Raw genomic sequence first — 26,197 nt, forward strand, 5'->3', positions numbered from 1 at the left:
AGAAAGTGGGTTTTTATAAAAAATTTTTATTAATATATATATATATTAAAAAGTGAGGCCATATCTATTTTTAAATTAAAGAATGCATTTTTTTTTAATTTTACGTCAGTTTGAGGGGTGAAAATAATACAATTTAAAGATGTCAAAGAAGGTAAATAAATGAAAATTAAAGTTTAAGTGTTAAAGTGAGTTGAGAGTATAGTTCAGGAGAAAAGCTGTCTTTTCTCATACATGTGTATATATATGTTTTGTAAATACCTCTTTTATCTATATTATATTTAATAAAATTATTAAATATTTTTAGTCATTAGTAATTGCGCTAAGCGTGAACAATTTTACTAGTAAATGAATAAAATAACAACATTTATTTTTTTAAGAAAAGTAATTTCCATCATTTCATTTTTTATCTGACATCTAAATTAGTAATTCATCCTTTCCAAAAATCATTTATCTTTTTAAAAAGTTGTGCAAAGTTCACTTTTGTTTCTTCATTTCTCAGGTTCGTTGGTAAAATAATCTCTGTATTTTGTGTTTGAATCTTTTAGGAATGAAGCTTAGCTGAATATGATTTACTGTACCATAATTTACAAACCCTAACTTCAATTGACCTCACTTTCATATACTAATATTCCTCGTGTTAATTCAATAAAAATCTACTTGTATTTTTCATTATTATTCGTATAAATTTCGATCAAATCGAGTGGAAAACCCTATGCAATAGCTTTGTAGATTTCACCTACATACTGGTTCGCTGAATTAGGTGTGTAATTTAACATGTATATTATTGATAAAATGATCCCTAATCGACCAGTGAGTTTGTAAATTTATGAAATTTTAGATTGAATTTTATATTTCTATCTGTTTCTAGTAACTTGTTTGATTTTGAGTTTTGCTTTGTGTTTATTGTAGTGTGAGTTCATTTTGTCTATGTGGCATATGTGCTTTCTTTGTTTATGAGTGAGAATTGATTGTATTTATGATGGATTTCTGTGTTGTAGGGTTCAATTGTGTTTGGATTGAATTGAAGCTGCGAAAATGTTGTCCTTCGAAATGAATGACCGCAAAAGTAAGTCCGTTGGACCTAAGTTGTTATTACTTAACTGTGGTCAACTGATTTGGGAATTTCATGTTGTAACAACTAGTTTGACCTAATTGTCGTAAACTACTTTAGAAATTGCATGTTATGCTTGTAGCTTAGTGTTCCAATCAATTGGAGCGAAACAATCTCTTTTTTTCGAGGTGCAGGTGTCTGCGTTCTGTCATTGTTTTACCAATACGTTATTTGCTCTCCTTAATTAAGACCTAGCTATTGAGATGGTAGGATTACGTTATGTCTGCTAAGCTTGGGCTGCTTGTTGAAACAGAGATAGGGCTAGGATTGACGGGATTTGGTGTGTTTTTCTCATTCTTGGGGATCATATTTTTCTTTGACAAGGGACTAATTGCCATGGGAAATGTAAGTACATTGTCTTTCCATTATCATTACATATCATAACTCATATGTTTTCTCTGACCTTGTTATTTACCCCTTTGTTTTCCGACTCCTGCCTGCCAGTTGACATAATGTTATTTAACTGAATCAGATCCTCTTCTTCTCGGGTGTGGCACTGACCATTGGTCTCAAGTCATCACTGCAGTTCTTCAGTAAACGTAGTAATTTCAAGGTTTAGTTGCTTTTGGGCTTTCTTTCCTTCCCCGTTCACCTCAACAATTCCTCCTTTCTCTCTAGAGCTGTTGGTTTAGTGTTACATCATTTGTATTTATGTTATTTAAAATGTGTATCTTTCCTTTTTTTGCACAGGGAACAATAGCATTTGGTCTTGGCTTTTTGTTGGTTATTATTGGTTGGCCTATATTGGGTATGATTCTTGAGGCATATGGATTTGTTGTACTTTTCAGGTAAATTGTTACATGGTTCCTTAGCTGCCTTAATAATCCTTTAGTTGCAATTGGGTGCTGATGTATAGTTTTGGGCAGTGGTTTCTGGCCAACATTGGCAGTTTTTCTGCAAAAGATACCTGTTCTAGGTTGGATCTTCCAGCAGCCCTATATCAGAACGGTATGTTTGGCTGTATCATTCATAGCTTTTCTTTCATTTCTTTCGGTTCGGGGGAATCATATAGTTTTTAAGAAAGCAGTTTCTTACTTCTGTTGTGTGTTTTCGGCCGTTCCTAACATAATAAATTGGTTGAACAATGATATGATTGTGGTAGAAGGAACCAATGGCTGATTTATGGAGTAGGAAATCATCCTTAGATTTTACCTAGAAAAATCTTTAAGTAGTCTTAAGTGCCTGTCTTTTGTTTATATTATGACTAGTCTGTATGATAATCACAAGGATCGTAGAAGGAAAAGAATCAAATGCTAAGTTTTTCTCCCAAGTCACTAGAAATTGCTTTAAGATTCACGGTTGCTTGTGCCACTCAAAAATTCAAAGCATTGCTCCACTATTCTATTTTGCTATATTTGTTTCTTTCTTTTATTGTTCTTTTAGTGTGTGTCCTCTATCACAAACCCACCATGTGGTTATTCTAATGGCATTTCCTAAACTTAGGGGCGGCTCAACGGAATTTACGGCCTAAAACCAACTTTAACAAGAGCCCTTAAATTTAATTAATAAAATTATATATTATGTTTATTTGATCTCTTTCCTTTTTGTTGTGTAGTGATGATATACGGGCAATTTTGTACGTATATTGACTATTCATTTGTCAGTAGTATTATTATATAGTGAATATCTATTGATCTAATCTTATTTAGTTTCAAAAAATAGTCAAATTAACTGTGGGAAAGCGAAAAATGACACATAAATTGAGACAGATGAAGTGTTTATTTGTGTAACATATATTGGTTTCTAAATAAAATCTATTAAATACATAAAAGACGAGCATAAATCTTGTTTTTTTTAATTTAAAAAATGATGCTTATCTTATAATATATATAATGTATAATATTAAATACCAATGAAAATATGGGCTGGGGCCTTTAATTTGGGGGGGGGGGGGGGCTAAAGCCATGGCTTTAGCCGCTTCCCCCTTAAGCCGGCATTGCTTAAACTTTTACATAGTAGTCCAACAGTTACTATAGACGCAACAACGCTCAATGTAGATTATTGTGTTTCATAATATTGTGAATACCAATGCGTGTTAGGGGTCAATTTTTCTGATTAATCTTCATATTGATTTCCTTATTAGCTCTCCTGGTATTCTCGTAGGATAATGCTTTTAGTCAAAGAGCCCCAGAGTACTTCTTACCTTAGTATGTGCCCTTTAATGTTTTCTCTCCTCCTCCTGCCTACCTCCTCTTTGTGACTCAAACAAATCCATCAAAATTGAATAATCACCTCAAACTTCTCATTCCTTCCTACGCCGACCAACTTGTCGCAATAGGCCCGTAGATGTACGTGTGGGTCACCTTTTCCATTAAACACATCAAACTTCGGTGGTTTGTACCCAACTGGCATGTCGATGTCTAGGTGAATGCACAAGTTATTATAGTCCAAGCTTTCAGTTCCTCTGGCGACTTGCATATTTCTAAATGCCCTTTTTAGACTATCAAGCTAAGATTCTATCGACCGTTGCTCATTCGATTGGAAATCCTTCCCTAATCCCGCATACCGATCAACCTCATATGGAACTTTAACAGCTGCAGATGTTGTGAAAGTAGGAGCCTCAGTAGCATATACCGGTGGCACAGGTTTCTCGTAGGCGCCGTGTGCCTCAGGTATGTGCTGCATTGTTGGATGAACCGGAATGGTAAAGTTCTGAGTAGGAAATGAAAAGTTAGGTGCAGCCCTGAAGGTGGGTTAAGAAGCAAGTGGGGCTTGAGCATATGAAGATGGATTTGTTGGGTTAGCGAGAACAACTAGGGGTGATTCAACATTTGAAGCCTGGAATTGAGCGAAAAAGGTAGCCACTGTCAGCTTGGTCAAATCCCGAACTTGATGTGGTTCTTCTTTCGGTATTTCGATTTCTTGTGCCATGTTAGCCATCTGTTTACCGTTCTGCTTGTCTGACAACTTTTGAGAGCTTTCGGCGTCATCCACTAGTATCATTGCGGCCTTGTCCTTGTTAGTCATTTTGCCTTTGGACCGAAGGTTGTATTGGGATTCTGCCAGATTGCGAGTTGATACAAATCAACTTTATTTTTTTGGGATTAATAAACGAAAAGAGAAAAAAGAAAAAGAAAAGGAAAACCATGTTAGTTTGGGAGATATCGAAAATTCAACAAGTATGTAGCACATATATACGCCAAGTTAGCGACATCCAAAAACGCGTCCTAATATAGAACCTCTTTTCTCCAGAGGTAGACCTACATTGCAATCAGTTGGATGATAAACGATTCATTTAAACACATTTGGATTTGAGAATAAATAAGACTTTCATTAAACAAAGGGCTTCAAGAGGTTATGTCAAAATATAACAATGAAAGCTTAGAAAGAAAGTACATGAATGTCCGCAAGGACATACAATGGGGTTGGCCATGCGGCTTTTTAGGGAATGTGTAAAATACAAACAAGAAAAGGAAATCTAGGGCCAAGTAACATCATCATCCTCATCTCTACCCGCATAAAAATATGATCTTGGGTGGTATTCTGGCGATCCATCGGGGTCATGCTCAGGTGCTAAGTCTATATCCATCGCTCCTGTATTTTCGGGATCATAATTGTTGGAACCAATTTCTGAGCCTTCCTGGGGTCTTCTTCCATCCATTCCTTTGGGTCTTCCTTAGGATCCTCCTTAATCACTGGAATCTGGTAATCGACTGATCCTGGGACTATTTGATCATACATGTGTGTGGTGAGATATATGCGGGGAAGCACCTCATCCTTGACCCATTTAACCCATTGAGTGTCTGTTAATCCTCAAAACTCATCCGCACTTGGTTGAGCTATATGGCTCACGGTGGTGTGCCACGCATAATACTCTGGCGTGCACCACTTTTGTCCTTCCATGTTCAACATAACCATGTAGTCTCATTTTGTCTGCAAGTTCATCACTCGTGCTTCGGAATCAGGGAACCATAATTGTCCTCATGTAGTACCATGACTGACCAAAGCGGGATATCCTGGATGACACCAAACTGTCTGAGGACTCGCAGAGGCGCATACGGTTGGATGTCTCGTAGCCCAATCAATTTAATAAAGTATAAATGCCCGGTCCGAACGAAGGCCAACCCTGCCATCCAAGAATACTTCCATTTGATGGCATTCCCGGTAAGATTGATCAAAAACCTGCGCTACTCTTTTTCTCCGGTCGGCTCAATCCAATACCTTAAACGATTTTCGTGGCTTTGAATTTTGTTGCGTGTATCGACTGTATAATCCATCTGCGGAAGGTGGACGATAGAAGTTTTCTGTTGCCCAAATTTGTAGTAATCCCTGCCATCCAAGAATACTTCCATTTGATGGCATTCCCGGTAAGATTGATCAAAAACCTGCGCTACTCTTTTTCTCCGGTCGGCTCAATCCAATACCTTAAACGATTTTCGTGGCTTTGAATTTTGTTGCGTGTATCGACTGTATAATCCATCTGCGGAAGGTGGACGATAGAAGTTTTCTGTTGCCCAAATTTGTAGTAATAGGTTGCAGCCCCCAAAGAAATGCCCTCTAGAGCAGCCGGATAATGACCCAAATACCTCGACAAGGATCACGTGTACCAAGGTGTCTCTATGGCTCCGCGAAGATATCCATTACTATCGGCAGAATATTGGTGTCAACATAACGATCTCTCATTGGGAAGATCATGGTTCTCAAGAAAGCCAAGACGAAGACCCTCGGTCGCATATGCACCCATTGTCTGCGGGTACAAACAAACTCATTCTGATACTCATCATAACTCTCCAGACAACCATACGTTTTGAAAAGGTAATCCAACTTTACCTTCCCGTCCTCCACGTTCCTTAGCGATGAAACGATATCCAACCCTAAAAGCCTTAGGAAATCCTCTTTTCTCACGGATGATGGGAGCACCGCCAGCTTCCCTCTAAGCGGCAGCTCAGTGAAGTCACTAACTTCCTCCAGGGTAGGGGTGATTTCGAAATCCAAAAACGTGAAGGTCACCGTGGTCGGGTCCCAAAATTCCATTAATAGCGTAATGAGGGTTTTATTGGCTCGGACCCTCATTAGCAATAACAGAGCACTTAAGTGTTCTCGAACCTCCGCACAATGCGCCACACAAATATTTCTCCACTAGTTCCGCAGGCTGTCAGGGGCTGAGATGACCATTTGGATGTTCGGTAGATTTGGATTAATATTTATCTGAAAGGAAAATGAAAGGGTATGAATCCATCCCAAATCTATCGTGTGTTTTAGTTTGGACCGTTCACACAAATCTTCACATAAAAACATGTCGTTAGGTTTGTAACCTTTGACAAAGGGGTGGTTTTCTAATTGCGATGACGATGCCTTGGAACAGCTCGCCTAAGGTGTATGCAAAATGACCTATTTCTAGAGTAAGATTTTTTCGTAAATGTTTGAGAGTAGGACTAAATAGCTGCGAGAAGGCGCACTAACCTAATTGCACCGACTCTGAAATTAAAGAATCCAAAGAAGGTTTGGAGGAGTGTAAGACACCTTGTGTGAACCACAGTGTGTGAATTGTGTACGACCAAAGACACTATAGGAAAATGCAAGTGATAAAGTAGCAACAAGTAGTGTTTTCAAAAAAATAAGGAACACAAATTTGTATGTGGCTTGCGTCTGTTCACCCAAAACTGGAAACCACCCTTTTGTCAATAAAACCCTCATTTCGCTATTGATGGAATTTTGGGACCCGACCATAGTGACCTTCAGGTTTTTGGATTTCGAAATCACCCCTATCCTGGAGGAAGTTAGTGACTTCGCTGAGCTGTCGCTTAGAGAGAAGCTTCCGGTGCTCCCATCATTCGTGAGAAAAGAGGATTTCCTAAGGCTTTTAGGGTTGGATATCTTTTCATCGGTATAGAATATGGAGGACGGGAAGGTAAAGCTGAATTACCTTTTCAAAAGGTATGACCGTTTGGATTGTTATGATGAGTATCAAAATGAGTTTATTTGTACCCGCAGACAATGGGTGCATATGCGGCCGAGGGTTTTCATCTTGGCTTTCTTGGGAACGATCGTTCCCAATGAGATATCGCGGTGTTGACATCAATATTCTGCCGATAGTAATGATTATCTTTGCGGAGCCACAGAGTCTCACCTTGGCACACATGATCCTTTCCGAGGTATTTGGGTCATTATCCGCCGTCTCTAGAGGGCATGACTTCTTTAGGGGCTGCAACCTGTTACTACAAATTTGGGCGATAGAACACTTCTATTGTCCGCCTTCTGCAGATGGATTATACAGTTGATGCACGCAACAAAATTCAAAGCCACAAAGATCGTTTAAGGTATTGGATTGCACCGATCGGAGAAAAAGACTGGCGCAGGTTTTTGACCATTCTTACCGGAAAAGCCATCCAATGAAAGTATTCTTAGATGGCGGGGTTGGCCTTCGTCAGGACCAGGCATTTATACTTTATTGAGTTGATTGGGTTACGAGGCATCTAGCCGTATGCGCCGCTGCGAGTCCTTAGACAGTTTGGTGTCATCCAGGATATCCCGCTTTGGTCAGTCATAGTATTGTACGAAGACAGTTATGGTGTCTTGATTCCGACAGCACGAGTGATGAACTTGCAGACAGAATGGGACTACATGGTTATGCTGAACATGGAAGAAGAAAAGTGGTGCACACCAGAGTATTATGCGTGGTGCACCACTGTGAGCCACATAGCTCGACCAAGTGCAGATGAGTTTCGAGGATTCACGGACACTCAGTGGGTCAAATGGGTCAGGAAAGAGGTGTTTCCCCACATGGTTCTCACCGCACCCATTATGATTAGATAGTCCCAGATCAGTCGATTATCTAATTCCAATGATTGAGGAGGACCTTGAGGAATACCTAGAGGAATAGATGGAAGAAGACCCCAGGAAGGCTCAGAAATTGCTTCCAACATTTATGATCCCGAAAATGGAGGAGTGATGGATATATACTTAGCACCTGAGCATGACCCTGATGGATCCCCAGAATACCATCCAAGATCATATCTTGATGCGGATAGAGATGAGGATGATGATGCTACTTGGCCCTAGATTTTCTTTTCTTGTTGTATTTTACACATTCCCTAAAAAGCCGCATGGCCAACCCCGTTGTATGTCCTTGCGGACATTCATGTACTTTCTTTCTACGCTTCCATTGCTATATTTTGATGTAACCTCTTGAAGCCCTTTGTTTAATGAAAGTGTGACTTATTCTCAAATCCAAATTTGTTTAAATGGATCATTTATCATCCAACTGATTGTAACATAGGCGGCAACATAGGCCCACCTCTGGCGAAAAGAGGCTCTATATTAGGACGCGTTTTTGGATGTTGCCAACTTGACGTATATATATGCTACATAATTGTTAAATTTTTGATATCTCCCAAACTAACATGGTTTTCCTTTTTTTTTTTTTTTTCCTTTCTTTTCGTTTATTAATCCCCCAAGAAAGAAAGTTGATTTGCATCGACTGGCGGAATCCCAATACAGCCTTCGGTCCAAAGGCAAAATGACTAACAAGGACAAGGCCGCAATGATACTAGTGGACGACGCCAAAAGCTTTCAAAGGTTGTTAGACACCCAGAATGATGAACAAATGGCTAACATGGCACAAGAAATCGAAATCCCGAAAGAAGAACCACGTCAAGTGCGGGATTTGACCAAGCTGACAGTGGCTACGTTTTCTGCTCAATTCTAGGCTCCAAATGTTGAATCACCTAGTTGTTCTCGCTAACCCAACAAATCCATCTTTATATGCTCAAGCTCCACTTGCTTCTCAACCCACCTTCAAGGCTGCACCTGATTTTTCATTTCCTACTCAGAACTTTACCATTCCGGTTCATCCAACAATGCAACACATACCTGAGGCACACGACGCCTACGAGAAACCTGTGCCACCGGTATATGCTATTGAGGCTCCTACTTTCACAACATCTGCAGCTGCTGAAGTTCCATATGAGGTTGATCGATATGCGAGATTAGGGAAGGATGTCCAATTGAATGAGCAAGGGTCGATAGTATCTCAGGTTGAAAGTCTAAATAGGACATTTAGAAATATGCCAGTCGCCAGAGGAACTGAAAGCTTGGACTATGCTGACTTGTGCATTCATCCAGACATCGACATGCCAGTTGGGTACAAACCACTGAAGTTTGATGTGTTTGATGGAAAAGGTGACCACATACACATCTAAGGGCCTATCGCGACAAGTTGATCGGTGTAGGAAGGAATGAGAAGTTAAGAATAAAGCCGTTCATCCGGAGTTTGTCTGGAGAAACTTTAATGAAGCCGTTCATCCGGAGTTTGTCAGGAGAAACTTTGACTTGGTACACCCGACAAGATCCTCGTAAGTGGCGTGACTGGCGGGAAATGGATGAAGACTTCATGAGCCGCTTCAGGTTTAACACTGAGATCACCTCAGACATGTTCTCATTGGCTAACATACAGAAGAAGCCATCAGAATCATTTCAAGAATATGCATGGGGCGTTGGAGGACTGAGGTTGCTAGGATCCAGCCTCCACTGGACGAAAGTGAGCTCTCCAAGTATTTTATCTGAGCTCGGGAGGGTGTTTATTTTGATAAGATGATGTCAATGATTGGCCAAAAGTTTGCAGAATTGGTCAAGATGGGAGATTTCATAAAAGAAGGCGTCAAGTCTAGAAAGATCCAGTCTATGGTTGCACTGCAAGTCGCAAGTAAGGCCATACAGTCTGGTTCCATTGGTGGTTGTAAAAAGAAGAGAGAAGATGTCTCAGCCATCACACCATACTACCAACCTGGAAATTCTTCCTACCTTTACCCTAACAACGCCCATATTGTTGCACATGTTCTAGTGTACAATACTCACTCCACATTACAACCTACCTCGAGCTCCAGCATACCAAAATCCACAAAAACCACATGCCACTGTCCAAGCTCTAGCTCACCAAAATAGACCAACTTATGCACCAAGACCACGTCCAAATCTCGAAGCCAGAAATATCCTTACCTACACACCAATTGCTGAACCGTTGGGCCAGCTGTTTGAAATATTGTCGGCAGCAGGATTGTTACATTCGATCGAAGGAAAAACCCCTTACCCAACCTCTCGGAACTTCGATGGCAACAAGCGATGCACTTATCACTCAGGAGTTCAGGGGTATGACACGGAAGAGTGTTATGGTTTGAAGAATCAGATTGAGTCTCTAATCAGGGAGGGAATAATCATCAAATGCATCGCGTCGGCTCCAAATGTGAACAATAACCCTTTGCCAAATCATGGAAATTGAGAAGTCAACATGATTAATTTTGAGGAAGAGTATGACTTGGAGGAAGCTATTATGCCCGCATGGAACGTAGAAGAAGTCGCCACAACATCCCCATTAGAACCTTTTGTCACAGTTCAGTTGAGGGAGCCTCTAACTGTTCAGACGTAACTGTCAACAGTCATAGTAACCACAATAGCCATAGGGAGGGGGATTACCGAGCTGAAGCCAAGGGCAAAATAATAGACGTTGCCGCGGCTCAGGGGATGACCAAGCCGGGAAGGTGTTACGCTCCAAAAGATCTGAATCGAGGAGTTCCCGGAAAAGAGCAAAACCCAATAAGGAATATTATTGATGCCGAAGCCGTAGAATTTTGGAAGAAGATGCAACCCAAGGATTATTCAGTAGAAGAGCTTCTAAAGAAGACGCCGACTCACATATCCATTATGTCCTTGCTTATGAGCTTTGAAGCCCATGGAAATGTTTTAATGGAAGTGTTATGTGGAGTTAGCATACCGAAGGAGATCACAAGCGAGACTTGGCTGTAGCAATCGGACGAATGGTAGAGGCGAATAAGGTTTCTTTCCATGATGATGAGCTACCGTCAGAATGGGTTGCACACAACAAAACACTTCATATTGCAGTCAGATATCATGACAAGATCATGAATAAGGTTTTGATCGACGGTGGTTTGGGTTGTAAGATTTGTCCGTTCTCCACTTTAAGGGATTTGGGTGTAAACATAGAAGATATAAGGGAGAGTCGGGTGAAGGTCCGAGCCTTTGATGGATCGCAAAGGAGTGTCATCGGAGAAATCTACCTGACATTGCTGATAGGACCAACTGAATTTCCCATCTTATTTCAAGTGATGGATGTATTGTCTAGTTACAACCTATTGCTGGGAAGGCCGTGAGTCCACATGGCGAGAGCTGTTCCTTCCACTCTCCATCAGTATGTAAAGTTTGAGTGGGGTTGCGCAGAAGTTACTGTCCATGGGAGCTCAGTCATCCTATCTATTCTATCAATTCAGTTCCAGTTACGAGGAGTTAGATGGAGCCATTTTCCATACTATGGAGATCATGCAAGCTGCAAGGATCGATGAGAAGACAGAGCCAATAGAAGTGAAAATGTCAATTGCTACAAAGATGGTTGCGTCGGAGATGCTGGGTATCAATCCAAGACAGGACTAGGGCCAAAAGCCAATGGTATAATCGAGCTAAATCCAATTGAAACATCAGAGAGGTACCACGGGGCTTGTATATAAGCTCGCTTCTGGAGGAGTCCACAGTGAAGGATCGGGAGTGACTGTGTTTGTACCTGGCCAAGTCCCAGCTTTAGAATAGGCAGTTGATGAGGATGGCCGTGATTGAAGGAGAACCAGTGATGGATTTCAAGAAGCTCATTATCCGTGATGTTGAACCTAGAGAAGTTTTGTTGAATTGGACGACCAGCCCATCCCTATTTCGACAGAAGTCTTGGTAGTGTGTGATACAAGACTAAGTGTGTATCAAGAGATTCCAACCAACACAAGAACAACAAGAAGAATAACAAAGTGCTAGGGAATCGAAAATGGCCACACACGGCTTCACTAGGCTTGCAACACTTGTTTGAACTAGAAAACAAAACGAGTTTATCAACAAGAACAACAAAGACAATAATGCTAGTGAATCGAAAGAGCCCCACACGTTTCACTAGACTTTTAGATTCAACAACACAATGTTTACAAGATTACAAAAAAAGAGATAAACTTGACATACAATATTCAATGATCTAAGAACCCTAACAATGAGAAAGAACCCTAATACTAATGAATATCAACACCAAGCTTTACTTAGACCAAGAGGAACTCAAAGAACCCCCAAGATCCTAGTTTCTAGCCAAGATACAACACTAGTATTACTCTACTAGTGAGTTTCGGTTTTGGACTCTTTAAATGAGAAAGAGAAGTCACAAAATATTACAAGTGTTTGTTGTCTTCAATAATATGAATGAACTAAAGAGGACTAGCCCTAACACATGGCTTATCTAGTCAATTACAAAGGAGGGACAAAAGACCAAGACACCCTTGGCATTAAATGGGCGGGTTTGGGGTGCTTTGGTGGGCCTCTTCACACTTTAATAAGTATAGGCCCTTAGATGGGCTCACAAGGGCCTCGCACGGCCAAGGATGTGAACAAGGCTTAGAGTTGTTGCAACTCACGTGCTTGGTTTCGTGTGAAAGGTCTCGAGCTAGGAATTCCTATATCACCGTCTCCATGTTGAAGGAAATTTGTCCTCAAATTTGGATCATTTCCATCTTCCACCGTTTCCACCCGAGAGAGGTCACACACGTTGAAAGTGTTGTACATTTGATATTCCGGGGGTAGATCAATCTTGTAGGCGTTGTCGTTGATCCTTTCTAGTACTTGGAATGGGCCATCACCCCGCGGCATCAACTTAGCATTCCTTTGAGACGGGAATCGATCCTTCCTCAGGTGCACCCACACCCAATCTCCCGATTCAAGAATGAGCTTTCTTCTTTCTTTGTTGGCTCGACTTGCAACTTCTTGGTTTTTCTTCTCCAACCTCAACCTCACCTTCTCTTGTAGCTTCTTCATGGCCTCGGCCCGTTTGCTTCCATCTAAGCTTATCACAAGATCACTTGGCCAAGGGGTTAAATCCAAAGGGGTGAGGGGGTTGATGCCGTATACACCCTCAAAAGGTGTCATTCTTGTGCTTGAGTGTATAACACGATTATAAGCAAACTCAATCAACGGTAAGTGCTCCTCCCAAGAAGTCATTTTTCCTTTATCCATGTAAGCAAACTCAATCAACGGTAAGTGTTCCTCCGAAGAAGTCATTTTTCCCTTATCCATGGATCGTAGCATAGACCCGAAGGTCCTATTTACTACTTTCGTTTGGCCATCGGTTTGTGGGTGGCATGAAGTCGAAAACAACTTAGTACCGAGCCTACCCCACATGGACTTCCAAAAGTGGCTTAGGAATTTAGAATCCCTATCACTCACTATAGTCCTTGGAACACCATGAAGTTTCACAACATTATCAACAAACAAAGAGGCTACACTAGGCGCATCATCATATTTAGAACAAGGAATAAAGTGAGCCATCTTGGAAAACTGATCCATCACGACAAAAATACTATCCCGCCCCCTTCTAGTCCTCGGCAATCCCAACATAAAGTCCATATTGATATGTCAAGGGGTATACAATGGGGTGTACAACCTGTGGGGTTGGAGCCGTGACTTGGCTCCTTCCACATCCCTGTGCATTCTAGGCCAATAAAATTGTTCTTCCAAAATTTCGAGGGTCTTCTTGACCCTAAAATGGCCCATTAGACCGCCATTGTGTGCTTTCCTCACAAACAATTCTCTTCACGAACTTGAGGGAACGCACAATTGTCTACCCTTAAACAAGTATCCATCAAATTTGGTTTAGGGATGGGAACCCCTATCCGTAACCCACCTATCCCTACCCAACTCTTCACTTTCCTTATAGATAGGAGCAAAGTGACGGTCCTCGGGATATAAAGACTTGAGGCTTTTAAACCCTATCTAAGTTGACAAAGTAGACCCAAGCACATGTTTTCGGGACAAAGCATTGGCAACCACATTGTCTTTACCCTTCTTGTAATGAATAACATAAGGGAAAGTTTCAAGAAATTCAATCCATTTGGCATGCCGCCGGTTAAGCTTGTCTTGTGCCCGTAGATGCTTCAAGGATTCATGATCCGTTCGGATCACGAATTCTTTAGGCCACAAATAATGTTGCCAAGTGGCCAAGGCTCAAATCAAGGCATACAACTCTAAATCGTATGTAGAGTAGTTTAGAATTGCTCCTTTGAGCTTTTCGCTAAAGTAGAAAATAGGTTTCAATTCTTGCATTAAAACCGTGCCTATGCCGACTTTGCTAGCATCACATTCGACCTCAAAAGTCTTGCCAAAATTCGGCAATTGTAGCAAAGGGGCTGAGATGAGCATAGCTTTCAAGTCCTCGAAGGCCTTAACTTGTTCATCTCCCCACTTGAAAGGCCGATCCTTTTTAATCACTTCGGTCAAGGGGGCGGCATGGTGCTAAATCCTTTGACAAAACGTCTATAAAACTAGCCAACCCGTGGAAGCTTCTCATTTCACCCACGGTTTTAGGAGTTGGCCAATTTTTAATGGCGTCAATCTTAGGTTCATCAATTTCGACCCCTCTTGAGCTCACCACAAACCCAATAAATACAACCTCATGGACACCAAAAGAACACTTTTCTAGATTAGCATATAACTTCTCCTTTCGGAGGACATCAAACACACATTGTAAATGCTTTATATGCTTATCTAAGGACTTATTATACACCAAGACATCATCAAAGTAAACAACAATAAACTTTCTGATAAATGGCTTCATCACATGATTCATTAGCCTCGTGAAAGTACTTGGAGCGTTTGTTAGGCCGAATGGCATAATCATCCATTCATAGAGACCGAATTTGGTCTTGAAGGCGGTTTTCCATTCATCACCCGATTGCATACGGATTTGGTGATAGCCACTCCTCAAATCAATTTTAGAAAACAAACACGAACCACTCAATTCATCAAGCATATCATCTAGCCTAGGAATAGGGTGACGATATTTCACATTATTTTGTTGATGGCTCGGCAATCAACGCACATACGTTAAGTCCCGTCTTTCTTGGGAACTAGTAGCACCGGGATCGCACAAGGGCTCATACTCTCCTTGATGTATCCTTTGTTGAGAAGTTCCTCAACTTGGCGTTGCAATTCCTTGGTATCCATCGTGTTACTTTTATAAGCCGGTTTGTTAGGCAATTGTGAGCCCGACACAAAATCAATTTGGTGCTCAATGCCCCGGAGTGGGGGCAATCCTTTCGGCAATTCCTTTGGGAAGACATCCTCGTAATCCTACAAAACATGAGAAATAGGAGGAGAAATGGAAACGTTGGCGGGTTAGTATTGAAACAATGAGCCAAGAGGAGCATCAGAGTGTCCTCGTCATGATCCACAAATAGTTCCTTCCTCCTAGCCATCATCACCATGCTCCCGTGCCCCGTAGAATTTAGGGATCCCTCGGCTTGCGTTACTCCCTCACTCTCGGATTCCCCTTCTTTCCCCTCACTCTCGGCCTTCTTTCTCTTTTCCCTCAATTCCCGCATCTTTTGGTGTAATTCATTCACTTGGGAAGGCGATAATGGATGAAGAGCGACCTTTCGGCCATCCTTCTCAAGTGTATACCGATCGGACCTTCCATCATGTTTGGTCGACCTATCGTATTGCCAAGGCCTTCCTAACAAAAAGTTACAAGCTTGCATTGGTATCACGTCACAAAGCACCTCGTCATGGTAGTTGGCTACCTTAAAACGTATCACACATTGCCTTGTGACCTTCAACTCGCTGCATTCATTCAACCATTGCAACTTGTAAGGACTAGTGTAAGGTGTAGTCGGCAATTTCAAGAAGGTCACCATTGTAACACTAACCACATTCGCACAACTTCCACTATCTATCACCATAGTGCACACATTTCCCTTCACAAGACATTTAGTATGGAATAGATTCTCCCGTTGGCTAGGATTATCTATCGCCTTACTAATCATGGCACGCCTCACTACAAAGTTTGGAACCACGCACTCCCCTTCTTGCGGATAAGCATCCTCACAATCATCATCATCATCATGTGGCTCCCTCTCGACCGTCTCTCCATCTTGAGGCTCGGCCTCACTCTCATCACCCTCAATGCCCACTTCTTTCCCAAGGAAATACAATCTAGCTTCCCGTAGGATTACATTGCGTCAATTAGGACATTCATTGGCTTTATACCCCCAACCTTGGCACTTGAAGCATTGGAACTCTTTAGGATTAGGATACTTGTGAGTTTCTTGCCTCGGAGGAATTTTGTGGACGGTTTTGGCCTCGGGCAGCCTTGTAGTGGCGGGTTGGTCCTTGTTTTTGGGCAAACCCGAAGGGGATTGAACCATATCCTTGCTCTTCGGCCAACCCGAGGTTGATGGTCCCTTTGCTTTGAACGACGACCTCTCTTTAAGTTCCCTTTCAATCTCAAGAGCCGCTTGAAAAATACCTTCAATGATATCAAATTTGTGAAGTGTCAAATGAGTGGAGATCCCTTTGTTCAACCCACACTTGATCCGAATGATGTCATGGCCAATTTGTTCTCCCCAATGATCAAGCTTAAACTCATCATAGTATGCCATAACACTTCGATTCCCTTGTCGCAAATTGTACAATCTAGCAAGCAACTCATGAGGATAACTTTCGGGAAAATACCGTTGCTTCATTAGGTACCTCAACCGAAACCATGGTGGTGGTTGCCCTTCTACCAACTCGTTGCCGAACCGCTTGACGTATTCCCACCAAGTGTTAGCATAGCCTTCAAAATGAGCTATGGCATAACAACTCTTCTTCTCTTCCGAGATATCATTCACTTGAAACACTTTATCACACGCAGACTCCCAAGCAAGATACACCTCGGGGTCACTTTTACCCTTAAAATAGGTATGCTCAATTTGATGGTATTGATGCCTACGTCTCTCTCTTGGTGTCGGTTTCCCCTTTCTCCATACCCTCGGTATCTTCTTGGATCCACACGTCCCCCTCTCATCTCCTCCTCCCTCATGTAAGCACGTCAAAGGCTCCATACCCTTCATAATCCTCTCTACCATATTCCTCAAAGTGGACGGGACGTTGGAACTTGATTTGGAGGGATTGGATTTTGTGGAGGTGGTGGTCTTTGGTTTAGTGGAGCTTGGAAGGGAGGGTTTGGATTTAGTGGAGTTATTGGACGGCCAAGTCCCTCTTGCGGAACTTAAAGAGTTTGGGAATGGGTTGGTCTATTGGAGTCTCGGTTTAGGGGGTTATGAGTGGTTTGACTTGCGGCATTTAGTGGAGCTAGTGAAGGATTTGGCAATTGTGGCCATGTTTCGGGAGTAACGGTGGCGGAGGAATTTCTATCATGTCCACTTGACGAAACATGTCGAGTAGTAGGGTGAGAGTTCCTTTGACTCTCCACTTGTTCTAACCTCCCACTAATAGTCGTCACTTCTCCCCTTATGGCTCCCACTTCTGTACTCAACCTTTTAAGAGTTCGGGTCATAACCTCAAGAGTGACCCTCATATTCTCTGTTCCATTAGAATCCACGGTTTGAGACGTGGTTCCCTCCATTGTCAAGGTATCACCTATACAAGCAACAAACAAGTTAATTTAAAACCCCTCTCCTCACTCACACTCTCTTGGTTCACTCACACTCAAGCTCCACAAGTGTTGTAGATTGGCTAGTAACCCATGAATCCTTAAGGTATGAGTATGCTCTTGCCTGGAATGGATTCTTGTTTGAAACTCAAAAGAATTCTTGTCGGACTAGAGCCAAAAGTTACAACGTATTCAAACGACAAAAGCACACAAACAAAGTTGACACGAACATAAGGCTTCAAAGGACTAATTGACAACCTAGTAGGAATGTACTAGCTTGTTAATTAGTTCTCGAATCAATTTAAAGGAAACTAAGAGTCAATAATTAGAAACTAGAAAATCCAAATTTGAGCTTAATTAACGTCATGAACAATGTTTAGGGTGACATGGCGGTGTGGTATTGGTCACGGGTCCACACGTTTGATCATCAACTTGAAGTCTTAGCCCTTTTATATCACTTTGCAATGGATGGCTTGTTATTGGAGGGAAACATATAGTTTTGTTACTTTTTCAATTTTTCAAGCTCAAAAGGTGACGTTTGACTTTACTAGTTCCACAAGACAAGGTTCCTTGTTTTAAGGAAAAGTGGTTAAGTCTAGAAAAGTGATGTTGGCAAGTCTTCTCACAAACAACTTTTCAATTTTGTCTTACAACTTTTTTGGATCTATTTCTCTTTTAAGACATAGGATGAAGAGAAACTTTTAAGATGAACACAACATCAACACCTTCAAGAACAAAACAACAATACACCACAATGGGCACTCCAACGTCCAACACAAGTCACCACACGACCAACCTCAAGTTTTCACAACAAGAAGTCACTTTTTCTTAAGCTCAACTTCAGATTTAGACCCTTTTGTATTGATGAGAAAGAAACCAACACAAGAAACAAACTAAACAAGTAAAACCTTTGTAGATCTACAACCAACTTTCGACCAAAATGTTCAAGAACACACTTTTGGTAAGAGCTCCCCAAGATTGGTTTTGTAAGAACAAGGCCAAGCCTTGAGCTTTGATACCAATGATACAAGACTAAGTGTGTATCAAGAGATTCCAACCAACACAAGAACAATAAGAAGAACAACAAAGTGCTAGTGAATCAAAAATGGCCACACACGGCTTCACTAGGCTTGCAACGCTTGTTTGAACTAGAAAAAAAATGAGTTTATCAACAAGAACAACAAAGACAATAATGCTAGTGAATCGAAAGAGCCCCACGCGGCTTCACAAGACTTTTAGATTCAACAACACAATGTTAACAAGATTACAAAAAAAAAAGAGGGAGAAACTTGACATACAATATTCAATGATCTAAGAACCCTAACAATGAGAAAGGACCCTAAGACTAATGAATATCAACACCAAGTTCTTACTTAGACCAAGAGGAACTCAAAGAACCCCCAAGATCTTAGATTCCAGCCAAGATACAACACTAGTATTACTTTACTAGTGAGTTTTGATTTTGGACTCTCCAAATGAGAAAGAGAAGTCACAAAATATTACAAGTGTTTGTTGTCGTCAATAATATGAATGAACTAAAGAGGACTAGCCCTAACACATGGCTTATCTAGTCAATTACAAAGGAGGGACAAAAGACCAAGACACCCTTGGCATTAAGTGGGCGGGTTTGGGGTGCTTTGGTGGGCCTCTTCACACTTTAATAAGTATAGGCCCTTAGATGGGCTCACAAGGGCCTCACACGACCAAGGATGTGAACAAGGCTTGGATTCGTTGCAAGTCACGTGCGTGGCTTCGTGTGAAAGGTCTTGAGCTAGGAATTCCCGTATCAGTGTGGAATTGTAGTCGCTTTTAAAATTATTTTTGCATGATCAATTAAGGCTTGAATCATGTCGAAGCTCTTTTTGCTAGTCGCCTCTTGCCAAAGCCCAGTGCTTTCCTATTCATAAAAGTCCCTATTTTCAAAACTTAATTTCCTATTTTTAATATCTATTTACTTTACTCACTTTTTATATCTTTCAACACAAATATTAGTAAAAATCATCGTTCCATGATTATGACATGTAACGAATCCGTTGAGCAAATACGAGCGATGAGCAAGACTATTAGGAGTACGCTGAAAGCATGATACTTGAAAACCTACCGGAAGAAATTGAGCAACTTAAGAGACAAAAGAAGCTTAATATGGACGAAACTGAAGTCATTAATTTGGGTGATGAAGAACGGTGAAGGAAACGCTAGCCAGCATACACTTGGAGGTTGAAAGGAAGCAAGAATTGATAAGCCTGCTCAAGTAATACATCGATGTGTTTGCTTGGTCTTACGACGACATGCCTAGTTTGAGCACTGATATCGTTTCACATCGACTGCCAATTAACCCTCTATGTTCGCCAGTAAAGGAAAAGACTAGGAAATTCAAACCCAATTTGAGTTTAAGAATCAAGGAGGAGGTGACCAAACAAATAGAAGCTAATGCGTGAGGGTCACAAATTACTCCACATGGTTGGTCAACATTGTGCCAGTGCTGAAGAAGGACGGGAAAATGTGAATATGTGTAGGTTATTGGGATCTTAACAAGGCTAGTCTAAAAGATGATTTTCCTCTCCCAAACATTCATATTCTCATTGATAATTGTGCAAAACATGAGTTGCAGTCATTTGTTGATTGTTTTGCGGGATATCATCAAAACTTAATGGATGAAGATGATGTGGAGAAGACAGCCTTTATCACTCCGTGGGGAGTATACTGTTATAGGGTAATGCCATTTGAACTCAAGAATGCCGGTGCAACTTACATGAGGGCCATGACTACTCTTTTTCATGATATGATTCACAAAGAGATCGAGGTGTACTTGGATGATGTCTTTATCAATTCTAAAAAGAGTTCGGATCACCTGGGTGATTTACGAAAATTTTTTGAAAGGTTGCGAAGGTACGACCTAAAGTTGAATCTAGCCAAATGGGCCTTTGGAGTTCTTGCGGGAAAGTTATTGGGATTCATTGTTAGTAGGAGAGGTATAGAGTTGGATCCATCCAAGATAAAGGCGATCCAAGACTTACCACCTCCTAAGACCAAAAAGGACGTAATGAGTTTCTTGGGAAGACTCAATTACATCAGTCAGTTCATAGCCCAATCCACGATAATTTGTGAACCAATATTCAAGTTATTGAAGAAAGATGTCACCACTGGATGGACTGAAGAATGTCAGAAGGCTTTCGATAAAATCAAAGAGTACTTGTCCAACCCACTAGTATTGGTTCCACCAGAGCCCAAGAAGCCGTTGCTGTTATATCTATCTGTTATGGATAATGCATTTGGATGTGTGTTAGGGCAGCATGATGAAACAGGAAGAAAAGAACAAGCTATTTACTACCTGAGTAAGAAGTTCACACCGTATAAAGTAAGGTACACACTGTTGGAGCGGACCTGTTGCGTATTGACTTGGGTTGCACAAAAGTTGAGGCACTACCTATCTGCGTATACCACATACTTGATTTCAAGAATGGACCCGCTCAAGCATATCTTTCAGAAGCCAATGCCTATTGGAAAATTGGCGAAATGGCAGATTTTTTGAGCGAGTTTGATATTGTGTACGTGACACAAAAAGCCGTTAATGGACAAGCTTTAGCTGATCACCTCGTGGAAAATCCAGTGGATCAAGATTACAAGCTCAAGATTACAAGCTGCTCAAGACCTACTTTCCATATGCTGAATTGTTTGCGGGAGAAGATATCTCATAGCCGTATGATGGATGGAGAATGTTCTTTGATGGAGCATTGAACTTTAAAGGAGTCGGAATTGGAGCAGTTTTAGTTTTAGAAACAGGTCAACATTACCCAATCTCAGCGAAGATTAGGTTTCCTTGCACGAATAGCATGACAAAATTTGAGGCTTTCATCAGGTACAAGGAGAATGGACCACCAAGAATGTCAAAATCCTTCCTTATGTGCAATATATTAAGGAGCTGAGTAAAAAATTCACAAAGATTGAGTTCAAACACATCCCTTGAATTCAAAATGAGTTTGCCGATGCCCGGGTAGCACTATCTTCAATGATTCAGCACCCAGATAAGAATTACATCGTTCCCATCAAGGTGGAGATACACGATTAACATGCATACTGTTTCCATGTAGATGAAGAACCAGATGGAAAGCCGTGGTACTATGACATCAAAAGGTTACTCAAAGCAGGGGAAAATAGCATTTACTACGATGCTGGATTAAGTCATTCGAGATTATTAAATGTCATTCAGGAGCTGAAACATGGTATGAATGGTTCGAGCGCAACAGGAATTTAATGAGGAGAGTTAAAGTAACAATGACCGTCCAGATTGTCCTTGTTTCTAAGATGAAGGCTTTGAAGATCAAATTAAAGGAATGGAGCAAGGCAGCTCCAGGAAATTTGGGCATTCAAAACCAGAGTGTACTTGCTCAACAAGCATAATTAGAGGATTTACAGGAACACAGGATCCTTTGGGAGGAAGAAGTTGCCTCCAGAATGTCTTTGACCAAAGAATTTGAAGAAATTGCTAGAAGAAAAGAAATATTTTGGAGACAAGAGGTCTAGGGCCACCTGGCTAAAAGAAGGGGTCAAAAATACCAGTTTCTTTCACAAAACAACCAATGCACACAGAAGAGTAAATACAATTGATAGGTTGAAAATAGGAGAGGTGATCGAAAATCCTGAAGATATTAAGAAAGAAGTAATATCCTTTTACAAAAATTTATATGCAGAGACAGAAGATTGGAGACCTCAATTGGAAATGACACTCTGTCCTAAGATCAGTGAAGTGGAAAATCCATCCTAGAGGTTCCTTTTGATGCTCATGAGATTTTGGAAAACATCAAGGCATGTGTGGGAGATAAGGCCCCTGACCTTATTGCTTTACTATGGAGTTTTTCAAACAATGTTGGGATGTTATCAGTGTTAATTTAGTAGCAGCTATCTAGAATTTTCATGAAAGAAGCTTCTTTGAAAAGAGTCTAAATGTAACTTTTGTGGCTCTAATTCCAAAGAAGGTGGGTGCTGATGAACTAAAAGACTTAAGACCCATTAGTGTTATTAGGCGAGTCTACAAGATCATAGCCAAGCTTTTCGCAAAGCGGCTCAAGAAAGTGATACATGGCCTAGTGGATAGGCAACAAATGACATTCATTAAGGGGAGACACATCATGGATGCTGTGTTGATAGCCAATGCAGGCGAGACAGAGAAGTAACAAGCCAAGGATAGTTTGCAAGTTAGATATTCAGAAAGCTTATGACTTTCTGAACTGGAACTTTCTGCTTTGGATATTGGTAAAAAGTGGAATTTGGAAGGAGATGGATAAGCTGGATCAAACATTGCATTGGCACTTTAAGGTTCTCAATCTTGATTAACAGATCTCCATGTGGATTTTTCCTTCGCAGAGAGGCTTGAGGCAGGGGGACCCATTATCCTCATTTCTATTCATATTAGCTATGGAGGGGATGAGTAGTCTGATCAACACCGTAAAAGGGAAGGGATTGATCAGGGACAACTTGGAGATAACTCACCTCCAATATGCAGATGATACATTGGTGTTTTGTGATGCAGAAGTAGATCAAGTTTTGATTCTCATAGTCATATTTATCATTTTCGAGGCAGTATCAGGTCTCCATATTAATTGGGGAAACAACTTCATTTATCCTATTAATACAGTTGCTGAGATAAGAGTTGTTGACTACAAAACTGAGAGGCAGAGTAGGTGAGTTCCCTACAACTTACCTAGGCATGCCTTTAGGTGCCAAGAGTAAATCAAAAGGTATCTGGAATGGAATGGGGGAATGGGGTTCTGGAGAAATGTGAAAAGCAGTTCACATTGGAAGAGTCGATACTTGTCTTGAGGAGGTAGATTGAAGAGTGTGTTGGATGCAATACCTTTCTATATGATGTCGGTATTCCCAATGCCAGCCAGTGTAGCTAAAAGCATTGATGCCCTCAGAAGGAACTTTTTGTGGCAAGAAAGCGAATACAAGAAGAAGTCTCAGTTAAATGGGAGGAATTGATTGTGAACAAGAAAGCAGGAGGTTTGGGAATTAGAAATTTGAGAAAGCAAAATCAAAGTCTTATGATGAAGTGGCTTTGGAAGTTTGCTAATGAGGAAGGCATGCTTTGGGGGGATGTCATCACAGTAAAATATGATATGGGAGATAGGTGGATGACAAAGGTGATAAGCACTCCATGTAACTGCATCATGTGGAGGGCAATTAGGAATTGCTGGCCTATCTTATACCACAGAACAAGAGTGAAGGTGGGCAATGGGCAAAAGACCTCATTCTGGGAAGATAAGTGGAATGGTGACTCTACCATGAAACAATTGCATCTTGAGCTGTTTAATTTAAGCCAACAAAAACTAGCCACTGTGGCTACAATGTGGACTGGACAAGGGTGGAATTTGGCACTAAGACACTTGCATCATTGGGAAATTGACAAAGTGGCACAATTTCTGAGTTCTTTAGCTTCCTTCACTAATCTCACTGATGAGAAAGATCTGCTGATATGGGAGACAAACAGTCAAGGGCGGTTCTCCGTCAGATCAGTCTACAAGGAGCTTAATATGTATGCAGGACAGCAGATCAACTGGCCGTGGAAGATGATTTGGAAACCTAAGGTGCCTTGCAAAGTAAAATGTTTTTTATGGTTACTAACTAAAGAAGCAGTTTTGACTCACGAAAATCTTAAAAAAAGAGGCTTTCAATTGGCATCCAGGTGTTCATTATGTGGAGAGCAAGCTGAGACAATAAACCATCTCTTTTTGCATTGCCCGTGGACGGGATAGATCAGCTCTGGAGAATGTTCATTTGCCTGAAAGGGATCAGGTGCGTAGGTGGGTGAAACCAGGGAGCATTAAGGGAGTTCTAAGTAGTTGGAACAGGGACGGTAATGCTTCAAAGGATGAGGAGAGATGGAAAATTGTCCCAGCATGTATATGGTGGACAATTTGGAGAGAAAGAAACAGCAAATGTTCTGGCAATGTGCAGAACAACTTGCAGAAGATCAAAATGAGCTGTCTAGGCATTTTTTATTTTTGGTGTAAACTTGATGTATTAGCACAGACAGAAGATATTTTTGATGTGCTAGATTATTTATAGGCACCAGTTAGCTCGAAAATGATGTAAGTTGTAACAATTTTTGGAGGGTAACTACACTTTTGGTTGTAATATACCTGTGGATATATAGAGTAAAGTTACCAGTTTCAAAAAAAAAAAAAAAGAAGAAGAGAGATTTGAGATTATTTGAGCTTGTGTAAGTGTTAAACTTTAATTAGATAATTGGTCAAGAAGAAAGAAAACTATGTCGACATAGATTGAGATGCGCTCAAGAGTCCCTCGGTTGGACAGGAAATCTAGGATATAGAAGACGATATCATTGCTGAGACTATGAGAAAACATAAATTGATTCTTCTAGTCAGTAGGGTTTAGCAAATGGATCAGGTAACTGTGAGCCAACTTTAAAGTGAGTTAATAGGGTATGCTAAATATTGTAGGGCTTGGATACAAAAATTAAAATTCGGTACACATAGGGTAAAGCCTAGTGCCAAAAGGGTCAGAGTCTCTTAATAAACCCAACGCTTTATCATACCCGTACTCCTATCCGTATTTCCGAATCTGAAAATATAGGTCACACCAAATCTGACTAGGATGGCTGAACTGGTACTAGATATTCAAATGTGTCCATGTGCCATAGCATTACAGTGTTCCCTATTTATTGTGAACTTCGCTAGTTACAGAATATGCCAATCTCTTTAAATTTGGCTTGAATGAAATTGGGAGGCCATATAGGGTATCTCTCTTTTCATCGAGTATACTCTATGTGACGCTTTATTCTATGTATCATTCTATTGCTGCCCTGATAAATTAATCAAAATTTCTATTTGGTTGTTAGATATCTGATTTTAAGGTGATCGAGTCTCGACATGCCTTACTCTAGGAAGGGATCATAGAGAATTATTAAGTCTCTAGATGCCTAATCATGAAGTAATTATCCGACATTCTGTTCCACATGCATCTATTTGAAGTAGTTGAGGTATTGCATTGAGACATTCCCACAGAAGGAAAAATTCTTCGCAATTTTTACAAACTTCAGTTTTCACCTGTACCCCTATTGCCATGGTTAGCAACCTTTCTACCCCAATGTAATATCTTCATATAGAAGTAGTTCGGAAGAAGATTAAACATTCTTCAAGTTATAAAATTAAATGATTGTTTTTTCTCAATTAAATTAATAAGTATCTCTTTAGCGGCATTAGATAATAAACTTTGAAAGAATGATTGCAGTTTTCTTATATAATTCTTCTGTCGTATGAATATATTATTACTCAATCGAACTTAAAACACTATGCATTCTAGTGGTTCCTGTTTTGTTCCTTTGGCCTGAGATTATTGTTTCTCTCTGCAGTTCTTTGACCGCTACCGTGGAAAACGTGTCCCTGTATAGTATCATTTTCAAAGATACACAGCAAGCGAGATTGATTAGCTAGCCCACTTGTACGAATTTGTAAAGCACCGTGGTGTGAGATTTATATCTAGAAGAATGATGGTAGTAATAATAGTTTGTTCCTAGTTGGTTATATCGGCCCTTCTATGCTTAATGCAGTTCTTTCTTTGGCTTTTCTGTAACTACAAACAATTAGTCCAAGAAAAATACCTTGTACGTAGTTACCGGTATAACTCTTTTGTTTTCATTAGTGATTGTTCTTCACCAATTA

The 26,197-nt window shown here is 40.7% G+C and overlaps 1 protein-coding gene across 3 annotated transcripts; it reads left to right on the forward strand.

The window, feature by feature from the left end:
• Positions 1–311: 311 nt before the first annotated feature.
• Positions 312–26,197, forward strand: LOC107859003 (vesicle transport protein GOT1). Of its 3 annotated transcripts, none has more exons than XM_047406637.1 (7): positions 312–381; positions 999–1,066; positions 1,365–1,456; positions 1,584–1,664; positions 1,802–1,899; positions 1,978–2,059; positions 25,888–26,197. In XM_047406637.1, the coding sequence occupies exons 2-7, from the start codon at positions 1,036–1,038 to the stop codon at positions 25,924–25,926; spliced, it is 423 nt and encodes a 140-aa protein (XP_047262593.1). In that variant the 5' UTR covers positions 312–381; positions 999–1,035; the 3' UTR covers positions 25,927–26,197. The 3 variants fall into 3 exon arrangements, with proteins under 3 accessions (XP_047262593.1, XP_016559335.2, XP_016559334.2); XM_016703849.2 differs by having other exon boundaries at positions 348–499; XM_016703848.2 differs by lacking the exon at positions 312–381 and adding an exon at positions 498–760.

The sequence above is a fragment of the Capsicum annuum genome, chromosome 2, assembly GCF_002878395.1.
Source record: "Capsicum annuum cultivar UCD-10X-F1 chromosome 2, UCD10Xv1.1, whole genome shotgun sequence".
In the NCBI taxonomy this organism is placed as follows: Eukaryota; Viridiplantae; Streptophyta; class Magnoliopsida; order Solanales; family Solanaceae; genus Capsicum; species Capsicum annuum.

What these genes read in the sequence shown, in the direction of transcription:
- LOC107859003 (XM_047406637.1), top strand. Translation starts at nt 1,036, where the DNA reads ATGTTGTCCTTCGAAATGAATGACCGCAAAA. An exon ending in CGAAATGAATGACCGCAAAA is followed by an intron (nt 1,067 to 1,364) that starts GTAAGTCCGTTG and finishes TTGTTGAAACAG; the next exon opens with AGATAGGGCTAGGATTGACG. An exon ending in GTAAACGTAGTAATTTCAAG is followed by an intron (nt 1,665 to 1,801) that starts GTTTAGTTGCTT and finishes TTTTTTGCACAG; the next exon opens with GGAACAATAGCATTTGGTCT.